At 36.8% G+C, this 22308-nt stretch overlaps 1 protein-coding gene across 3 annotated transcripts; it reads right to left on the bottom strand.

The window, feature by feature from the left end:
- Positions 1-1674: 1674 nt before the first annotated feature.
- Positions 1675-17704, bottom strand: PLK4 (polo like kinase 4). 3 transcript variants are annotated; one of them, XM_014839197.3, is made up of 16 exons: positions 17433-17704; positions 16682-16777; positions 15841-15936; positions 15645-15759; positions 13143-14169; positions 12419-12519; positions 10046-10182; positions 9115-9219; positions 8625-8727; positions 7477-7626; positions 6364-6497; positions 6174-6265; positions 5879-6026; positions 4388-4528; positions 2764-2870; positions 1675-2353 (listed from the first exon to the last, which is right to left on the bottom strand). In XM_014839197.3, the coding sequence occupies exons 1-16, from the start codon at positions 17460-17462 to the stop codon at positions 2251-2253; spliced, it is 2685 nt and encodes an 894-aa protein (XP_014694683.3). In that variant the 5' UTR covers positions 17463-17704; the 3' UTR covers positions 1675-2250. The 3 variants fall into 3 exon arrangements, with proteins under 3 accessions (XP_014694683.3, XP_070360831.1, XP_070360830.1); XM_070504730.1 differs by lacking the exon at positions 17433-17704 and adding an exon at positions 17239-17426; XM_070504729.1 differs by lacking the exon at positions 17433-17704 and adding an exon at positions 16913-17042.
- Between the last annotated feature and the right edge of the window lie 4604 nt (positions 17705-22308).

Below are 22308 nucleotides of genomic sequence, written 5' to 3'. Positions count from 1 at the left end.
GGAACAACAAAAAAACACAGATTACCTGATGTGTTTGAGCAAACAAAATAACTCCAGAAAAATCCTAAATTGTTTAAGAAATGTAATTCTTGTGTAGCACATAGCTTATTTGAGAATATTTTCATAATATAATAATGTAAACACTGACTACTGATAAACTACCACCGTACCACTCTCTGGAAGAAAATCAGCAGAGAGAATAAGAGATTAAAGGAAACTCAACCTGAAAGGCAAGAAAGGAAAAAAAGAACAGCAAAGTAAATACAAAGCACAAAATAAACTGGCAGACATAAATGCAATAGAACTGTAATGACAAAGAGTAAAATATATCAGAAATGACAATAAATAAAGTGGACTACACAGGTTATTAGACTGGATTAAAAAATAAAACTCAGCTATAGGGGCCCGCCCTGTGGCCGAATGGTTAAGTTTGCGTGCTCCACTTCAGCAGCCCAGGGTTTTGCTGGTTCGGATCCTGGGCATGGACATGCCACCACTCATCAAGCCATGCTGAGGCAGCGTCGCACATGCCATAACTAGAAGGACTCACAACTAAAATATACAGCTATGTACTAGGGGGATTTGGGGAGAAAAAGCAGAAAAAAAAAAGAAGATTGGCAACACTTGTTAGCTCAGGTGCCAATCTTTAAAAAAAAAAACAAAAAACCAAGAACTTGCTTCTTTAAAAAAAAAAAAAAACCAAAAACTCAGCTATATAAAATGTATAAGAGAAATACCTGAAACATAAAGACACATTAAGACTGAAAGAGAGAAAAAATACACGTAGCTCAATTCTGTCAAAGCAAAATGTATTTGAGTCCTTAGCCTCCAAAATTTAGCCCAGAATTCCTTTATTTCCATTTACAAAGGGAAACTCATTTCTGATTATATTTTTTTCTCTAATAGAAGGGCTTACATAATTTTCTTTCCCAAAGTTGGATTACTAATGTATTAAAATGTGTTAATTCGAATAGATATTGCCAAATTACTTTATCATTTACATTCTAATCAACACCTGAGAATGCCCTGCTTATCTCAGTACTATAACTTTATTTTTTACCAATCTCTTTGATAAAGGGAAATGATTTTCTTGTTTTACTTTTCCATTTCTCCAACTATAAATGTAGTTGAGCATATTTCCTTTTGATTCACTAAATAGATTTCCCCTTTTTTGAATTATCTGTTCATATCTCTTGTCCATTTTTCTATTGAGTTGTGTTTTTCTTATTAACTTTGCAATTTATGTTGCAAATTATTTTTCTCACTGCCTTCGGCAAAAACCTCCAAAACAACGCTGAATAACTGTGACACTGGGCATTCCTATCTGTTAATGGAATAAGCTCCAATATTTCTCTGATTAAAAATCAGCAGGAAACATTAAATAAACAGTCTTTATCACACTTAAGTAGTTTCATTCTATTCTTATTTTACCTTGAGTATTTCATTAGGAATGGCTGTCCCACTATCAAATATTCTTTTTCTTCATCTTAATTAATTGTATTGTTAAGTTCTTCAGTGTTAAGATGTTTAACACTAAAATATACAGATATTTTCAGATAGGGGTAGAGAAATGATGTATTTACCATCTGCAAAATTAACTTTTCAAATTTAATTGGCTCCTCCTAAACAAACAGGAAACAAAATTTAAAAACAAGTTTACTAGTAACTTATTTTAAAATAAGTATTTAATCGAATAAATCAAAAGATAAAGTGACTTATCATTGTATTTATTTTTTTATAAAATGCATTTGCAGAAATGTTTCCTCAGAAACTGGTGCTACAAAAATAAATATAAAACAAATATACACGTTTACATATGTTACTTGTAACATAAATACACATTATTTACATGTTCAAAAATTCAAAAAGTCCAGCATATTTTGTCCATGATTCTCAACATGTCTGAGAAGTAAGGAAAACAATAAAAGCACAATCATACCACACACCATTTATATTTTTGCTTTTAAAAGACTGTTCAATACAAACATATGAACACAGTAAGTTTGGGGGTATATGTTCTAAGAGCAAAGTTAGGTGTCCTATTTTAATCTATGACCACTACATTTTATAAGTGACTCAAGTGTCATTCTGTTTTGTTCCCTCATTAGAATACATCCATTATAGTATAGATTAAAATTCTCTTTTATAGAAGGCTTTCTGAGGAAGTTATAGTAAATAAAAAAAGTCACTTTACTTGAAAGCCAACAAAAAAGTTATTTATTAAACTTATATATCTAAAAGGAGCTTTCATCAGTGAAAACCAGGAGTTGGATTAGAAAACATCAAAAGGATGGAAGAAAGACATTGTAATTTCTGTTTGATGTATTCTGGTAATTTTTCATTTTCTCCATACCTAAGAGAAGCAAAAGAAAAAAAGACAAAAACATAACTTAATTACTTGGTTCATATGAGAGTATCAAAAGGCGCATTATATTTTTCAGTAATTCTTCAATGGCAAGAGGCACTTCAGAAAATCATACAAAATTATTCATTAGAGTAGATACCTAAATCAAATTAAGCATACCCAATTTGTTTCCTTTTAAATAGACCAATTTCTAAATGTATTTAAATTAAAAAAAAAAGATTAAAAAACTTGAATTGACATTATAATTTAAAACAAGCTGAAAATCTGTATTCTTCATTAAATTGAAGGCCCTAATCTAAAGAAAATAACATAACTTTATTAAATCATTTATTTCAACACACAGAGAAAACAAAATTATAGCAAAGGATTGAGTCTCAACCATTATTTTAAGAACTTACCTAGTTGTGTGACCATTTGGGGATGTATAACTGATAGAAGACACTCCTGCCTGGACAACCAACTGGGACCCATCATTAAACTGAACCCACACAGCTCCACTAGTTAACTAGAAAAATAACAAGCATGCAAAATTACTATACGGGAGAGGGTTTGAAGTTCTTAAAAGGCACTCATGTTTAACAGGTTTTTCACATAGTTAGAAAAAACCAATCTTCCCAGGTTAACTACAAATTTGGGGTTGTGATGGTAGGAGCATTGAGAATATTCATGTCTTTTTTAGATTATTCCTTTAATAGCTAGGGCATTATAATATTAAAATTACTCTAAATGAATCTCATTTCCCATTCGTTTCCACTAGGGTAACTCAATAGTTTGTTTTTTGTTTTTTTCCACATAGTATTTCTAACCAAGAAGACATTTAGGAAATAACCAAAGCCAACACTTTCTTAAATTAGGATTTCCCTCTATTCTTTGTCCTTAGACCACAAGACTTTCTCATCTGCTTGAGAACATTACATCTTAGTCTTTGAAATTTGTTCCTTAGGCACTGATATTTTTTACAATGTGCCACTCCAAATAGAGTGCGAAGAAGATGTGGACATTGGAATCAAGTAGACCTGGGTTTCTAACCAGACGCTGCCAAATAATGAGTAGGACTGTGCAAGTCAATCAACCACCATAAGCCATAATTTTACTATCTATAAAAGAAGATAACACCAACTTTACCAGGTTTTATTTTGGGGAATAATGAGACAACGTAAGTGAAAATCATGGTACCACACAGAAAGTACTCAACAAATGTTGAGCTCCCTTCCCTTTATTTCCTATCCCCATAAAGGTCTAGGTTGCATTTTACTTCACTGTTAATTTGAAATTACATGTGCTATGCTCAAAAGACTCTAAGCTTCAAGCTTTCAGACAGGTTCATACCTACATAAAATTCTGTAAGTTTGAAACTAAATGTGGACTTAACTTTTAAGTGCAAAAATCCTTTTCTGCCAAATGAAAGTTACTCTAGAAATATAGATTACAAATAGTCTGTAAAACTTAAAATGCCCTAGACATCATTCTTAATTCCTAACAATAAGCCATTATCATGACCTCTACTGTAAAAATAACTGGCAAAAATAGGTCATGCAGGCCCTAGCAGGCAATCTGTCATCAACAAGATCCAGAGTTGTCCAACTGTATACAAATAAAAAATGCAGGGGCTGGCCCAGTGGCTGAGTGGTTAAGTTTGCGTGCTGCACTTTGGCGGCCCAGAGTTTTGCCGGTTCGGATCCCGGGTGCAGGCATGACACCACTCATCAAGCCATGCTGAGGCGGCATCCCACACAGCACAACCAGAAGGACCTACAACCAGAATATACAACTATGTACTGGGGGGCTTTGGGGAGAAGGGAAACAAAAAAGAAGAGTGGCAACAGATGTTAGCTCTGGTGCCAATCTTAAAAAAAAAAAGTTAAAATTTTTAGTGATAGAATCAATATACAAAAGGGTGTAAAAACTTACTTGCAAAGAGAAATTTTTAAAATAATTTCTATTTTTTGGTAATTCTTTAATCATTGTGGAAACTAAAGAAACTCATACAAAGAAAATTCACCTTCCTCAAAACCTTCTCACCTGTGTAGCCCAACCAACATTTTTCACAAAAACAGACTTCAAAAGTTGTGCTGATTTAGGAAGACAATCGTTCACACCACTAGGAGAGATGCCTGTTGCGGAGGCCAGAGCTGTGGCGCCAAGTCCTTCACCTGTAACCGTCTACAAACAGAAAAGACAGGGAGACGCTATTCCTCAGCATTTTCATAAGCCAGTTTCAGCAAAAGTAGAAAATGACTGGATTTTCATTAGTGTAAAGTAATATTTTAAAAACAAAATTAAAATATAACCACATAAGGAATAAAGTTCAGTTTTAAAGTATTAATTAAAAAATATATAACCACATTATGGAAAACCAGAAAAATACAGAACAGAAAAAAAGTCATACAACTGCTATTTTCATTTGGTAAATTTCTTTTATCTTTTCTCCCCCCAAGGTGTAATTTTTCATAGCTGCAATTACATATGTATGTGTGTGTGTGCAGGTACACAGGTAAACGTACTACACACACAGATCTATCTCTTTAATGCTGCATTTGTCTACATTGCTATATAGTCTTTATTAGCAGGACAGTTCACTGAGTAAAAATATAATACGTGTATTTAACCATGAGCCTATCATGGATATTAAGGCAGTTGCTATTTTACTAGAAAAAATAAAACAAAATATATATTAATAGAGTTAGCTTTCTCCTAGAGGGATTAGGTTAGTCCTCACTGAAGAAGCATTTAAACTGACACAAGAAGGATGAGAAAGAATTAGCCATTAAGGGGTTGGAGAAGAGTTCCAGGTCAAGCGAAGAGCATGTGAAAAGGCCCTGAGATTAAGAACTAAAAGATGGCTTCTGAGGGCTGGCCCCGTGGCCGAGTGGTTAAGTTCGCGCGCTCTGCTGCAGGCGGCCCAGTGTTTCGTTGGTTCGAATCCTGGGCGCGGACATGGCACTGCTCATCAGACCACGCTGAGGCAGCGTCCCACATGCCACAACTAGAAGAACCCACAACGAAGAATACACAACTATGTACCGGGGGGCTTTGGGGAGAAAAAGGAAAAAATAAAATCTTTAAAAAAAAAAAAAAGATGGCTTCTGAGGCTCAAGCACAAAGCGTGGGGTAAAGTAGCTCAGGATGAGGCTGAAAAAGTAGGTAGGTGATAGTAAGGCCACAGTAAGGAGTTTTTTTTTTTTAAGATAGGCACCTGAGCTAACAACTGTTGCCAATCTTTTTTTTTTTTCCTGCTTTTTTACTCCCCAAGTTCCCCCAGTACATAGCTGTATATTTTGGTTGTGGGACCTTCTAGGTGTGGCATGTGGGACACTGACTCAGCATGGCCTAACGAGCAGTGCCATGTCCGCGCCCAGGATCCGAGCCAGCAAACCTCGGGGCCTCTGAAGTGGAGCGTGCGAACTTAACCACTCGGCCACGGGGCCGGCCGCAGGAGTTTTAATTTTATATCAAGGGCATCAGGCAATCACTGAAGAGTTTAAAGTAGAGAAATGGCATATATTTACTTACAGAAGGACTAAGTATCGGCGCCTGTTTCGAAGAAGCAGCACTATTTATGATCATTCTATTCAAAGATGGTCTCTCTCTCATTGGGTAGTTTGGATCCACAGAAGGAGTAGGTGATAAGGCCTTAGGTGAACTAGTATTACCAGGTTTTCTGAAGGAGATAGAAATGTCCAAATATGTTCCCTTAAAGCTTTCAATTTATAGAAAACTAAAGAATGTTCATAATGTAAACATCAAACTATTTTTGTAACATTTCCCATACATTTCAGCCATATTTAAAAATTTTTCAAACATTTACCTTCCTATGATTATTGGGAAAAAGGGAGCACCTCCACTTTTGTTTTCCTCTTCTGAAATTATGGATTCTAGTGCTAAACAAATACGATGACCCTATTTCAAAAGAAGAGTGCTTTCCGTCATTGCTTCACCTATATCATTTGTAATCATTATTAACTGGTACGAAAAACCTACTACAAGGAGCTACGTACCTCATTAGCATGGTCCATATAAATTTTTAGTTCCTCTTTCAAGCTATTAACTTCACTTTCACCTTTTAAGGTGTAAGATTTCCCAGTCTTTTGAATAACATGAATTAAATCTTCTGTTTTGTGTATCTTTGCTCCTTAAAAAATAAGAAAACTATTCTTTTATCATTTCTTTAAATATTCCTAGATTTATCTTCAATATCATACCAGTACATAATGGCTCCTAGGATTAAGGTATCATTTATCTTCAGTTGTTGACCATTAATAAAATGAGGCTCTCAAAGTATTCAAAACACAAAGGCCATCCATTTTTCTCTCCTGCATATATCTGGCTTGAGTCTAATACTTTTATGATATTTTAAAAAATCACTGCTCTCTTATAAAACACAACTGAACGACAGCTATAACTACAGGTGTACTATGTGAGTGTATGTGCTATGTGTCCCTTAAAGGAGGGAGCTTTACAGGTTAAAAAGTAAATCATCTTTATGGAATAGATATAGAAAATAAGATTCTCTGGTTCAACCTATCCTTTTGCCACATTTATAATTCTTATAATTTGGTATATGTCCATTTAAGTTTCTAATAAGAAATAGAATATTGTTTATTTCACATGATTTTTATACTATCAATCCGGATGTTTTTAAATTTGAGCCAAAAAGAGAAAGAGGACTAACATACATATTAGAGGATAAACAAGAAAGTATATATAAATAAATTTTGATTAACATGATTTGACATACAGTATACTGCACTACATAATTTATTTATACAGATACACACACACACACACACAACGTATACACAGTCATGCGTTGCTTAACAGCAGGGATACATTCCGAGAAATACATCATTAACCAATTTCGTCACTGTATGAACATCAACAGTGTATTTACACAAACCTAGATGGTATAACCAATTACACACCTACACTACATGGTACTAATCTTATGGGACCACTGTTGTACATGTGGTCTATCACTGACCAACACGATGTCATGCAGTACATGACTGAATATCTTAAAAAGCTGCTGTGTTGGAAATTAAAAAAAACAACCCACAACTACTAAATTATGAACTAAAGGGGAAAAATTACTGTTTCTAAATGGTACTTACCATCATAAAACCAAACCTCAAAATCAGCACCAGGAGAATTCTCCATCAAAACACATTTAGCATATCTTGTAAAATAAGTGATTTTGGGAGATTTAGATCTTACAAGCTGTACAAATCTGGAAGCATATTGATATTTTCGCCAGTACTTTTCTAGGGGAAGAAAAAACACAAGCTAGTATTAGGGAATAAAGCGTTGACTTGATATATAAATTCCATAAAAGTTTAATATTTATTTCTATTCTTTCTCAAAAGCTCAAGCTGATAGGTTAGTAATCTCAGTACTAAAATAAAAATATTTTAGAGATACAAGTCTATTATTTTAATGAAAACTAAAGATAGGATAATAAAATTCCGAAGAAGCATATAACAAAATCCAATGACTTGTATCACGATTATTTTAAAAATCTCTTTCTTTGAATCACTGACTCATTATAAGTAAGGTAACGATTCCAGGAAAGTTTTAACAAATGAAATGAAAAGATTTCTACCTGAGATATCAGAACCAAATGCCTTTCAGGGAAAGAAAGTTCTGTTTATGTTAGTGAAGAACAGTTTTACAGTCCCTATATACAAAAGTAAGTTTTTGCAGTTCCCTATAACTAGGGTCACTTACAGTATTTAAATAGTCTTGTCTACCCAGTTTTTTCCTAACAGGATTAGATGAGATAGGTTTTCTTGATGGTTTCTAAAAGTCACCTTGGTGAAGTCTTACTATTTAGTATTTAATTCCCCAGTCCATAATATCCAGAAGCTGCACTGGGAGTCAAATATGGTTAACCACGACTATAAATGATTGTTTATGTAGCACAGTAATAATTTCAAAAGTCAAAAACTGGATACTTTATGTTGAATTTTTAACACGGTTCTAGACAAATTAGTAGCTAAACAAGTGTACAAATTATATTCGTGTGATATATGACTAACATTCCAGAGTTAGTTTTTACTTAAATAAATAGAATACAATACAATTAAAACACAGACTATGAAGAAACACTGGATTGGTAAGGTATCACCAGAAATAAAGTATGAGAACATGACCTGCGGCCTGACTGAAGCCAAGATATTTACAATCTATGATATCCAAGTATATAGACTTTCTGTATACATCAATCCACTTTCTAAATTTACTCCCTGGTAAGCTTACATACCTGGTAAAGTGTCAAAGCTGTACCTACTGATGTTGTCAGTAGGAGAGGGTGGTCTCTCAGCAAGAGGAAAACCTCTCCCATCATTTGGATAATAAATAGTGATCTGCCAAACAAATTGTTAAGAATTCTAATTATATGCCATAAAGTTAGAGCACGATATTTTGTTACTAACATAATGAAAAGAGCTCATATGTAATATTAAATACTATTTCATTGAAAATGCCAAATATTCTCTAAAAGTACTTTTTTTGCTTTTTAAACTAGAGCTTAAAATTTAGATTTTGTGACTAGTTATAATTATTTTAAAAACCACACAAATTTATTTAAATATGTATAGTATTCTATTTCAGTTTCTGAATTCCAGAGACACTATCATACCAGGAAAACTGATTTTTAAAAACTTTAAAGATACCCTTATAGAATGAATTGGAATGCTAAATGCTTAAGCGATGATCAGAATTTGCAAAATAATAAAGTAAATCCACATTACCATATTTCCATCACTAGATATTTGAAGAACTTCTTTCACATATTCTTGAGATGTAAACTCCTTTAGAAGCTCCACACATACCTCCTCTGAATCAAGTATGCTCACCTGAAAGACAAAACTAAAATCACTAACAATTCTCTTGTTTACTAAATAGCTCTGACATATATAATACTTAAAAGTACTTAACCATGGCTGAAACAAAAATTAAAGTCAAAACCGAGGTGCTTCACGGCAACTGTCTAGACCAGAGGTGTATTTGAGCACAACTGTGAAACATAAGGAGCAAAGGTAAGAAGATATAATGAAACGTGAAATGATAACCAGTGAGTAGAATAAAAGCAGAAGGTAGGGTGGAGAATACGTACTTTGACAAGACAATAGCAAGCCAAACAAAGGCAAGACTGGGTGAAATGGAAAACAAGGACAAACAGGAGGAACATGGAATTAAAAAATAAAATCAGCATTCCCAATTCACACACATTTTTTTAAAACTCTAAACTTCATTTTGTGTATATTCCTTTTCTTTAAATAGCTTCAGATGTTAAAAAAAAGTTCTATTTCCTATTTAGCCTTTTTGATTTGAGACTGGATTAAATGTAGAAACAATAAAAACAAAATTTAGTGACAGGAATTGTGAATAAAATAATATTTAACACAGTATTTAGCCAGTATTATTTTTCAATGTTTTTCATTATCAATAACTTAAAATTCAAAACTTGTCAGTATCAATTCACCATTCTTAAAGTAGCCAGAAGGAAACAAGAGCTATTTTTCCATAAATACCTGTCTCTTTTCTTTTAAATGAGTCTATCACGTACATATCAGAAGTACAGGGACATATTAAGGAACTAAAAAAACATCACGTTTGATAGCAGAAATCAGGTACTCAAGGAACATACCATATAGTAATTTAGAAAAATAATACACATACCACAGCCTTTTTGGTTTTCTGTCTGATTGGTTTTAACCTGTAAGCAGTCAAAGGAGACGTAATGCTTCGTAACGTATGTTTCTGATAACCCACTGGTGGCTCCATATCCCTAGTCTTGCTTTGTTCAGAAAGAGGATCTAGGCCAAAAACAGATTCTTGTTAAATTATCTCAGTCACATATTTCATGGTATTCAGCTGTTTTGCAGAATGTGCATTATCAGAAACATGAGGGTTCTTTTTGGCTCTTTTATCAGTCCAGACATTTCTTGACGTATCCTGCAAATCTGGATGGCCCTGGAAATCTCTGTTTGGGCTAAAGCTGTGGTGCTCAGTGGTCCCTCTTAAATGAGCTACAATATAGACAGAATAAAGCAATCTAGTGAATAATTACGAAGTCAAGTCTACACAAAACAGTGTCATGCTGGTATTATTCTAATAGCACTTTTTTTTTTTAGGAACAAAAGAAATCTAGTAAAAAAAACCAGCTCATAAGTTTTCTAACACTAAGCAGTTTAAGATATGATTAATAAAAGAGTGAATTTAAAAAAACATTTTAAGCCAGACTGCAAAGAAATATCTTTAGTATTCTGAAGATTAAGAAAGAAAAGATAGTAATTAGTTTTTCAATCAAGGCAAAAACTAGTCACCTAGGGTCACCTACTAATTCTAAAACAATTAACTGCCAACGCTCCAACAAATACAGATTTGGGAGTTCTCAGCTAATCATTCTAGAAAACATATAAATTTACTCTTTTTAAGCTAAGGACTGTCTATTCCATCTCTACTTACCAAATATGCAACTAAAAGCAAAAAATACTATAATATATGAAATAGCTTTAATATTATTAGTATTTAATACTACAAATGTATTTGCACCCTCAATTTTTAAAAGTTCTTGTTGAACTTTACCCAATTATACTTTTAGAATTCACATGGTAACATTATTTTTGTAAGGCCCTTACAGTGATTAGACTATATAAAACTCTGTAAAGCAATTTTTCAAATGCTAAACTCTAAAAATTAGTATTGTAATTTTTTCCTTAAATGACTTTTTAGTGTTTTTCCCCCTACTCCTATTTTGACAGAAAATATTTTGGACCAAATAATAGACCTTAAAATTGCAACAGCACTACTAGATTATTATAAATAAGGCTATTTTTCCATCTCAGACATGTCTATGTTACCAAATAAAAGTATTTATAAACACAATAGAAGGTTAAGTGCAAGATTAAGGACATGACAGTATTATAGTTTAAAAAACATAGACTTGTATTATCATCTTCAGCAAGCACAAATGAAAAGATTAATTCTTTTGGGATGTTGAAAATAACATATATAAAAAAAGAATAGACTCTTGCGGTGACATAACAACTCTCTGCTTAAATTACAGCCATATGACGCACTCTTTGTCTGAGGTAACACAATACTTAGGCACAAAATGATCTCCTCCTCTCCGTATGTTTCCTTTTTATTCTTTTTCCATCCTTATTTTTCCAACCCATTTCTATGAATCTGTCATGTTCATTAATAAGAAATGTTTGACTTTCAAACTCTATATCCAAAAATAATGACTTGGGTGACAGCTGTTTAAAAATGTTTAGGTTTTAGTATCTGTATACTTTAGTATATATGAGGTCCCAAGGGTAAACCATGATGTCAACATCAGCTTCTACTTAAAAATAAGGTCAATCATCTCTTTTGTTTTTTTCATTTTTTTAAAGTTTTTTTTTTTTTTTCCTTTTTCTCCCCAAAGCCCCTCGGTACATAGTTGTATATTCCTCATTGCGGGTCCTTCTAGTTGTGGTATGTGGGACACTGCCTCAGCTTGGCTTGATGAGCAGTGCCATGTCCGCACCCAGGATTCGAACTGACGAGAAACACCGGGCCGCCTGCAGCGGAGCACATGAACTTAACCACTCGGCCACGGGGCCAGCCCCAAGGTCAATCATCTTTTAATTATTTTATAGGCACTGACAGTAGGTGCTTATTACAGAGAGGCTGCAAGAGCAGAGGGGTTAAGAGTAGTCTCTGAGGCAGACTGCTTGGAGGGGAATCCTGGCTCCTTTACTTACTGGCAGGGTAGCTTGGCAAATTAAGCTCTGTGCACCACAATTTTCTCATCTGTAAGACAGGGCTAATAACAGTATCTTCCTCATACGTTTGCTGTGAGAATCTAATGAGTTGTTAATACATGTGAAGCATTAAGGACAGTGGCAGATATTTTAAATACTCAAATGTGTTAGCAGTTATTATTACTATTACTGTAATAGAGTTTATTGAAAATGTATTTTCTTAAGAAAACCCAAATAGAAACTGCAATGCTTAAGTGTCTAAGTCATTAATTTTTTATTAAATGCTCCATTAAAAACTCACCTTTTACTTGCAGATTCCCAAACCACTGTTGCACCATTTCAGTTTGAGACATCTGGTCTGGAAATGGAAAAGGAGTTTTTCCTGGACAAAGACGATTGGAACTAAACAAAGAACAAAAATCTCATAAACTAATAAAAAATTATCAGGTAATAACTTTTCAGATAAAAATATTTAAAAAGGGAGATATCTTCTGATTTGAATACCTGAAATTGTAGAATAACTGTAGAAACAAATATTTCCATAACTAAATTGTGTCTAAGAAGCTAAACTCCCATGCTAAAATGCCCATGGTATTGTGACAATGTTTCTAACATGGCTACTGCCCTCTTGCAATTTAAGCATAAAAATCAAAGATCAGAAAAATAAAAAAATAAACACTTACAGTAACTAAAAAACTAGCCTGCAAGACACGTTTAACATATGATACTTTGCACTGGAGATTTGCTTCATATAAAATTAAAAAATGAAACAAAAAGTTCCCGAGTATTAAACACATATTACAAACATAATCATGAGCACATACACTCACTTGCAAAGAGATTCTTAACTACAATTCAAAATCATCATTCTGATTCTCTTCCTAATAATAAAAACCATAGTTAAGAAGTACCCCAGGAACATCTGACGACATTAGAAACACGGTAATCCCCCTTAGTTAGATGCAGCTTCACGTTTGAGCTACTATGTTTATCAAAAAATAAAATGATTTTGATAGTATTCTTACAGTGCTTGATCATTATCAGGTCTTTCAAAAGATCCAGAACTATTGGATGTCTTTTCTTTAAAGAAGTGAAAAATATTGACATTGCTGTTTGTGGGTGAGTATCGTTCTTCATTTTCATCTACTCCTGATCTTTTGGATTTTGAAAGCACTTCTGCTGAGTGACATCGTTCCATTGTATACGTTTTTCCTGGAGACTGACTGTTAGAAGTGCCAGATCTATCAGAGGAATGGGCTCTACGAAGGTAGCGGGAATGTGGTCTTTCTTCTGCATCTTGGATTACTCTTCCCCTTCCACTATTACTGATTTCTTGTTCTTGATTTCCCCACTGAGTATAAAAACTGCTTCCATCTCCTGAAGAAGAAAAATCATTTGCAATTTTACTCTTTGGAAAAATAGTCATTTTATTTGGGAGTGGCTGACCAATCAAAAGCCTTCTTCTGTCAAATAAACTACCACTCATACTGGTACTGGAAGAAGCCGTAACAGCAGTAGAAATGGTGGCATGTCCACTATCAATTGAGTCTTCCACAGTTCCTAAATCTTTACTTTTTGTTGAAGAATTCCGGGACATAAAAGGATGCTCTAACACTGAAGACAGACTTAAACGATCTGCTGGGTTTCTACGAAGTAAGTGGTGAATAAGGTCCTTGGCCTCTCTTGACAAAAAAGTTGGCATTTTGTAATCTGCCAATACTACTTTATTTAAGGTGTTCTTAACTGTGTCCGTGTCAAAAGGTGGTCTCCCAGTAAGCAACGTATAAAACATACAGCCCAAGGACCAAACATCAGATTCAAGACCATGTGCACTTCGAGTTGCAATCTCTGGTGAAATGTAATTAGGAGTTCCACATAAAGTATAGTGTTTTTCATGTGGCATTTTCAATTGAGTTGCCAGCCCAAAATCGGCAATCTTGATGTTCATATTATGCGTAAGTAAGAGGTTAGAAAGCGTGAGGTCCCGGTGTAATATACCATGAGAATGGAGATATAACATTCCTGTGATGATCTGGTGCATGAAGTGTCGAGCTGTTAGAATGTAAAAAATAAAACAATTTAGAAAATCTGGAAGATTCAGTATTTAGAATCTCAAAATTCAGTATTTAGAAACCCAAGTACACATGCCAGAGTATTACATAATACTGGCTTGCAGCTTAGTTTTGCCAATCAAAATACTACTCTGATAATTTCATATTCTTTAATTCCTGTTAAGACAACTAGGCATTCCTTTTAATCTTTATCCTTTCTAACTGATGATTTTCTATATAGTTATGGGAAGCTTAATCTTATTAGCAATCGAAAGAGACTAGAGTAATTATGGTAACCAGAAGTCCATAGCAATTAAGAGAAAATACTTATAAATGCACAATTCATAAATACATTCTAATTGTAAAAAAAAAAAAAAGCAAGCTAAAGCTCCTCTGATGTCCTCCCAAACTCTCCCAAAAAGTAATCATTAACATTGTGTACATATTCTTTTATACTTTTCTTCTGTGTGCCTACATACATTTAAATCTACAGAAATACATTGCAACAAATGCTTTTAAAATATAAAAATGGTATAAAAATATATAGTTTCATTACTTTTTCCCCAATTCACATTTCTTGGAGATATTTCTATGTCAGTACACATAAATCCCCACTTTATTTAATTGCTGTTGATGAACATTTGGGTCACTTCTGATATTTCAAGATTACAAAAAATATAGCAATAAACATTGTTGTACATGCTTGTTTTCTTGTGCATATGTATGTGGTGCTTCCTTATGTTAAATTCAGGAAGTAGAATCACTGAACTGAAGAATAAAATTTAGTATTTTAATATCATGCCAAATTGTCCTTCAAAAGGCTATATTTCATGCACATCCTTGTTAACATTAGGTAGTCTTAATCCAACGAGTAAAAAAATGGTACTCATTATTTTAGCTGGCACTCTTATGATTACTATCGAATTTGAGCATCTTTCCAGGTTTACTGGCCATTTGTACTTCTCTTCTGTGAACAGTCTGCTTACATCCCCTGCCCATTTTTCTACAGATGAAGCAATTTGATCATGAGTTGATAGTTTTTGGAAGCTGACTGGTAAGTTGATGAGGGCTCATTACACTACTCTCTCTCTGTTTGACATTTTCTATAATAAATGGTTTCAACAGTTGTTTGTGATTCACTTAGAAACTACTTTATAGTCATCAATAGCATTCTAAAAAGCTCATCTCTAGATCTGAAGGGATACATACTAAATTGCTACCAATGACTTAATTTAAAATGTGGTTTGGGGGACAGATGGATAACAAATTTCTGCTTTTACTTCTGTAATGCTTGAATTATTTATAGGAACTAACGGCTTTTATAATTTTGAGGGGAAAAAAGTCTCCTTTTCTAGCTCAAAGTAATAACTGAAACAGTTTCACTAAATATTAAAAGTAGCACATTCTTCAAAACTACACTTCAAAGAGTAAAATTTATAGGTACAGGAAAAAAAAACAAGAAAAGCAGCTGCCTACCTTCATTTTCTGAGAATGGTTTCATTCTGTTCTTTAGATACCTGTTCATTTCTCCATTATGGCACATTTCTAATACTAGGTACACATAATTGTTATCTTCAAAATAGTTATACAACTGAAATGTAAAAGGGCATAATAAATTATAACATATAAAAATTCAATGTCCTTGGCCACTTCTATAAAATTTGTATCTTACCTCCAAGATAGAAGGATGCTTCAATTGGCAATGTATTTTCACCTCATTTTGGACTCTCTGTACCATTCCAGCTTTGTACATGGCTTTCTTATCTATCTAAAAATACCATGAGAGATTTAAATGTTGATGATAAATTTGCAAATGTGAAGTTTTCAAAAATAACTTTGCAAAGAGAATGTATACTTTAAAATATTCTGAAGTCCTGTTACTTATTTCCTTATGAGATCAATTTACTTTGTTGTCTATTTTCCCCATACACCTAGCAGAGTACTTGGCAGAGTGAGCATTCAGTATGTTTGCCCAATGCATTCTAATACCCTCTCCCAACTTAAAAAACTTAATAGCACAACTATCATACCGATAACAAGAACAAAAATTTAGCCAAGCTTTAAAACAAAACTTCCCTTCCCTCTCCCTATTGGTTTAGATGAGCGATTGTTAATCCCCGGATGAGCTCCTTTCCTTATGTTACTATTAGACTCACCTCTAACAATCAAGAATAATATTTTAGACTGTTACAGTGTAATACAGACCTATGCAAAAGCATACTCAAATTGTTCTTCGATTTCTACTAATTACTCCATGTATGCATAAGAAGAACAAATACCAGGTCTACTGAAGATTAATGAAGATAAGACACTTATTTAAGCATGGTCAAGGATCTAAGATAGCCTTAGGTTCAATTGCTGGATGTGGCACTAGTGTCCTCTGCCTAAGCACTGGGTTCTTTACACCCTAATAATCAAATAAAACGCTGGTACGTAAGGAGTTTCTGACGTCTCAAGTCACCTCTATAGTTACTTGCAAAGCAGAGGTGAGAAGCTGATTAATATATTCTTACCATTTTGATTGCAACTTCTAAACCAGTGTGAATGGACTCAGCTCTGTAGACACCAGCAAATGATCCTTTACCAAGCAGATTTCCAACTTTAAAATCCTTAAAAGTTAAAATTAAAGAATATGTGTGATGACTCATAGAAGCAGAGAGAAGAAAAATGGGGAGGAACTGGAAAAAGAAGATAAAATAGATCGGAAAGGGAATTTGAATTCAAAATTCAAGCTGGTATTACACCTCGATACAGCAGAGGTCTAGGGTGGAAAGCATGTTGATGCCTTGCGGGCTCCCTGAGCGGCCAGGCTGGGTTCCAGATTGAGCACCCTACCGATCTGCTTCCTCACTCTCAATGCAGCCTCATGACCCTCCTCCCACCGCCAGCCAACCCCTGGGAGCCGAGGGCCTGGTGGGAATCCCGCCGCAGCTCCCGCCGGAGGTAACCGCCATGCCCTCGGAGAAGGGGGAGGCAGCGTCGCCCCGCTCTAGCGCGGCAGCTCCGGCGGGATCGCTGACACGAAGCCGCAGCGTCTAGGGACAGCAGGGCGGGGACGCGAGAGACCCACCTGTGCCGCCGCCCCCGCATGTTTGAGGGGCGGGCCGCTCCGCCCCCAAACAGCCGGGCCCCTGGCAGTTGGGACCCTTCCAAAGCACCTCGGCGCCCGCACCGCAGCCGTTAGCTTCGCCCAGTCCCCTTCCCGCAGTGGTCTCGAGTGCCGCCACTCCCACCCGCCCGGCTGAGGACGGCCTAGTCTTTCACCTCGATCTTCTCCCCGATGCAGGTCGCCATATTTCCAGGCCCCGGCCTGTGCTCCCCGGATGAGCTCCTTTCACGCAGTCCCTTCGAGGCAGCGCTCCGAGCAGCCAGCCGTTCTTGGCGCCCATCAGGCTTGGCTCTCTAGGCCGCCGCTCCTGGCGACGACGGCACAGCCACCGAAAGGCCTCCCGGGCACCTTCCGAGGCCTAGGCGGCGCCTCCGCGCCCTCATTTTGAAAAACTCGCGCCGGTTGCCGTCCAAGCAACGCAGGCGATGACGTAACGAGACGGTCGCTCCGGAGAGGCTGCGCCGGGGCGCGCATGCGTGGCAGGCTCTGCGCTGCTCGCCCAGGTTTCCAGGCCTCAGGGCGGAGGGCCGGAAGTGCTCTGGCCACCTGCAGCTTGGGGCGGAAGCGCTAGCGGTCCAGCTCTTGAAGACCCTCGGCTGGCCGACGCATGAAAGAGCTAGCCTGAAGTGTGACACGTTTACAACTGTTGCGTTAGTCACTTCATGGTCTGAAAAACTACTTTCAATTCTGTAAAGGGTTTTAAAATGATTTTAAAATTAGAAATGTTTAAACTTGACAGAACAGCACAGGAAAAATGTCATCACCTGGCGTAAAAACACTTTAGGCCTCTATGCTTAACGGTTTTTCATAACTGTAATGAATGTGTACAGTGCTTGAAGAAAATGAACTCCATTCTTTAGTGTGGTAAATTCTCCTTAGGTATAATAATGTCATTTGTATAACAACTTATATTTAAGAGACATCATGCGCGTTATGATATGCCTTGATCAAAAGACAGCCCTATAAAGGTGGGATGATTCATCTTTGCCCATGAGAAAATTGAACTACTCCACAAACTTAGATCTTCTGTTTCTAAATCGAACACTCTTTTCTTCTGTATTAATGGATATATCAAGTTGACTTAAGATTGTCTACCTACAAGCTGTAAAAAAAAACCCTCTGTTCAGAGAAAAGTCAACTTTTCCCCTTCATTTCTGAAATTGTTTCTTAAAGGTTGTATGTTATAATGGCTGGGCGGTTGGTTCCAGAATCCACTCTTCCGATTAGACTTGCTTTTGCTTTTGACTTTTCAAAAGTACCTATAATTTACTGTTGTTGTTTGTAGGTCTTTTGGGGAAGTATTTATCCTTTATTCCATTAATATCAGGTACTATGTTGACTTTTTTAAAAAGACAGTTTTTCTAGAGCAGTTGTAGGTTCACAGCAAAATTAAGTGAAAGGTACAGGGATTTCCCATCTACTCCCCTACCCCCTCGCATGCATAACTTCCCCATTATCAACATCACTCTCCAGAATGGTACGTTTTTAACAAGGATGAAGTATATTGACCCATTATAATAATCCAAAGTCCGTAGTTTACCTTAGAGTTCACTCTAAGCGTATATTTTATGGGTTTTGGCAAATGCATAATGACATGTATCTATCATTATAGTATCATACAAAGTATTTTCACTGTCCTGAAAACCCTCTGTGCTCTTTCTATTCATTTCCCCCTCCACCCTCTAGCAACCATTAATCTTTTTATTGTCTCCCTAGTTTTGCCTTTTCCAGAATGACGTGTAGTTGGAGTCATACAGCCTTCTCAGATTGGCTTCTCTTAGTGATATGCATTTCCCCCATGTTTTTTCATGGCTTAATAGCTCACTTCTTTTTAGCATTGAATAATATTTCATTGTCCGAATGTACCAGTGCCCAAGCCCACGCAGTGTGGAATAGAAGCTGGAGTGCTGGTAAGGACAAATTCTCTGTGCAATAACCCTATGTGGACCCTAGACTGGGGCTTATGGCAAAAACCTGTGAATGCCTCCCAGTGATGACTACGGACTTTGAATTAGAGAATTTCCATTTGAGGGGCATTTACTGCTTTGCTGTCGAACATTGATTGAAGCTACCTCGATGATTGAAGCACATAAAATGATCTTAAAACCTGAAATACCCATAATGTCTAGGGTGATGTTGGAGAAATGCCCTAATGGGGATGGCGGTGCCCAGGAGAGTTCCATATGTATGTTAAAATGGAAATGGCTTATATATGATCATGCTGCCTGGGGAATGTGAGGAGGAGATACTCATGAGCAGGGAGACTCTTTTCCCCTAGGACTGATTCTGGAACTGTGTGAGGAGCTGTTGGATTCTCTTGTCACTTGCGCAGTGCCCTGTAAACAGCTCTCCACTGACCCACAAAGAGCTCCTTGGTTTGTGGACAGCAGTTCCACAGTGAATAGACATTGTCTTTGGAAGTCCACCACTTTGATTGAAGGAGGTAAAAATAAGTCAGCTCCATAGGCTGAGCTACATGCTGTTTCCCTAGCAGTGATGGAAGAATTGAACTGTGATAAACAGATCCTATGTTTGAGTTTTTTACTGACTCATGGGCAGTGGCCAATGGCCTGGCCGTATGGTCAGGCAGAAGGTTAATGGAAACCTGGCCTATTAAAGGGATGCCCATATGGGGCAAAGCCCTATGGAAATTAGAGGAGTTCATTAGAGTAGGACATGTTAGTGCCCATCAGAAGAACTCCCTTTCAGGTTCGGAAGGTAGGTATCAACAAGCAGATATCCCCGTGTGCTTGCTTGAGGTGGCCATCTGAGTCGATGAGATGAGTGGACCGGGGGTACTGCAGCAGTGCAGAGATGGGCTGAATCTCTTGCATGCTCTAAGGCACAAAATGCCAATAATAACTGTTTTGTCTGCCAACAAGAGAGAGAGAGAGGGGCCATCCTGGTGGCATAGCTGTTAAGTTCGCACGTTCTGCTTTGGCGGCCCGGGGTTTGCCAGTTCGGATCCCAGCTGCGGACATGGCGCTGCTTGGCAAGCCATGCTGTGGTAGGCGTCCCACATATAAACTAGAGGAAGATGGGCATGGATGTTAGCTCAGGGCCAGTCTTCCTCAGCAAAAAGAGGAGGATTGGTGGCAGATGTTAGCTCAGGGCTAATCTTCCTCATAAAAAAAAACACAAAAACACAAAAACACAAAAAAAACCCACAGAAAAAGAGAGAGACTGCAAATGGCTTTCTGGCAGATTCCCTGGTGGGAAGGTCGTGATCATAGCTGGTGAATGAGATTAATGCTGGTAGCCCTGGGTGGGGGGTAGGGGGCTACAAATGGTCCTAACAGAAATAGACACTGTACTCTGTACTGGGATTTGCTTACCGGGTGGTAGATACAAATTCTCAGAGTGATATAAAAGAACCAGAAAAGAAGGTTTTGCACCAATTTGGATAGTCAGCCATCATTTCTTCAGACCAAAGGACACACTTTATAGCCCATGATGTCCAACAATGGGCAGAGGGATATTCTCCTCAGACTACCAGTTTTATAGGGAATTAGAATAGGCAATTAAAACATTGGTGTCTGAAATAGGGAGAGATGAAGGGCTGGCTTACACACCTTCACAAGTGTGCGCTCACACTCAACATGAACATGAGTGGGGCTAAAGGAGTGTCCCCATTGGATAGATTTCTTTGTTTTTCTGGTGCATCTGGGGAAGAGGGGGTGGGGAAGGTGCTGGTATTTTTTCCCTCCACATTACCCCAACTTTTTTTTCCCCTACCTGATGTAGTGGTCATACGACCAGGGCTGCAACTGCAAGGTCTGGAAGCTGAAATGATTTCTAAGCAAGAAATTGTAACTATGTTTTTAACCTTTGTGCCAGAATTCTTAAGGGCCTGATGGGGCAGGATTTGCCTTCACCTCAAGTAGCAAAATGGGAGCTAACAGTGAGTGCAGCTCTATTGCCTGGTGGTCAGATAGCCCACTAGTTCTGCATCTATGTAACTTTACCCCATAGGAACAGGAACGGACTGAGGAGGAGGACTTGCTACATTAGTATTGCTGCCTCTTATCTAGACCAGCACAGTCCAAACCTAATGTCCCTTCTAAAGGTGGAAAAGTTTGGGTATAAATGGAGAGAAGTGGGAATAGTAGCTGAGAGTAAGGGAATGAATAAATGGGTTATATAATGAGGGAAATCCAGTATTACATTAACACCTCAAAAGAGGCTTAGAGCAAGAGATGATATTGTCTCTTAGCTCAATTATACCAGATGCCTGAAAGGCTGAAGCCATGTATTGCTGAGACCACTCCTGCTTCTGGAACCTAACATGATCAAATGGAAGCCTGCCAATCTGAGTGGCCTCATCCTGGGAGACATTTTCATAAGATGATGGAGTGGAGAGTTATTAATGAGTGAATGAGGTTCTGGTAATGTGCCAGTATCCTTCAACTTAGATGATTGCTTTGTTGTAAGGGATCTGTGTTCAAAGACCAGGGGGTGGACTGCAATACTGTGATTTATAAGAACTATGGTAGTACCCCCTTATTTGCAGTTTTGCTTTCCACAGTTTCAGTTACCCATGGTCAACTGTGGTCTGAGAATATTAAATGGAAAATTCCAGAAATAATTCATGTTTTAAATTGTGCACCATTCTGAGTAGCTTGATGAAATCTCACGCCATCCCACCTCGTCCCCATCCAGGACATGAATCATCCCTTTGTCCAGCGTATCCACGCTATATATGCTACTTGACCATTAGTCTCTTAGTAGCTATCTTGGTCATCAGATTGACAGTCACTGTATTACAGTGCTTGTGTTCAAGTAACCCTTATTTTACTTAATAATGGCCCCAGCGCACAAGAGTAGGGATGCTGGTGATTTGGATATGCCAAAGATAAGCCGTAAAGTGCTTCTTTTAAGTGAAAATGTGAAAGTTCTCAATGAGGATAGAAAAAAATCGTATGCTCAGTTTGCTAAGATCTATGGTAAGAAGGAATCTTCTATCTGTGAAATTGTGAAGAAGGAAAAAGAAACTCGTTTTGCTGTTGCACCTCAAATATGTATGTATAGGAA

This window comes from Equus asinus, chromosome 3 (assembly GCF_041296235.1).
Source record: "Equus asinus isolate D_3611 breed Donkey chromosome 3, EquAss-T2T_v2, whole genome shotgun sequence".
NCBI classification, from domain to species: Eukaryota; Metazoa; Chordata; class Mammalia; order Perissodactyla; family Equidae; genus Equus; species Equus asinus.
The sequence above is the reverse complement of the archived record's forward strand: the minus strand, read 5'-3'. Positions and strand labels throughout refer to the sequence as shown.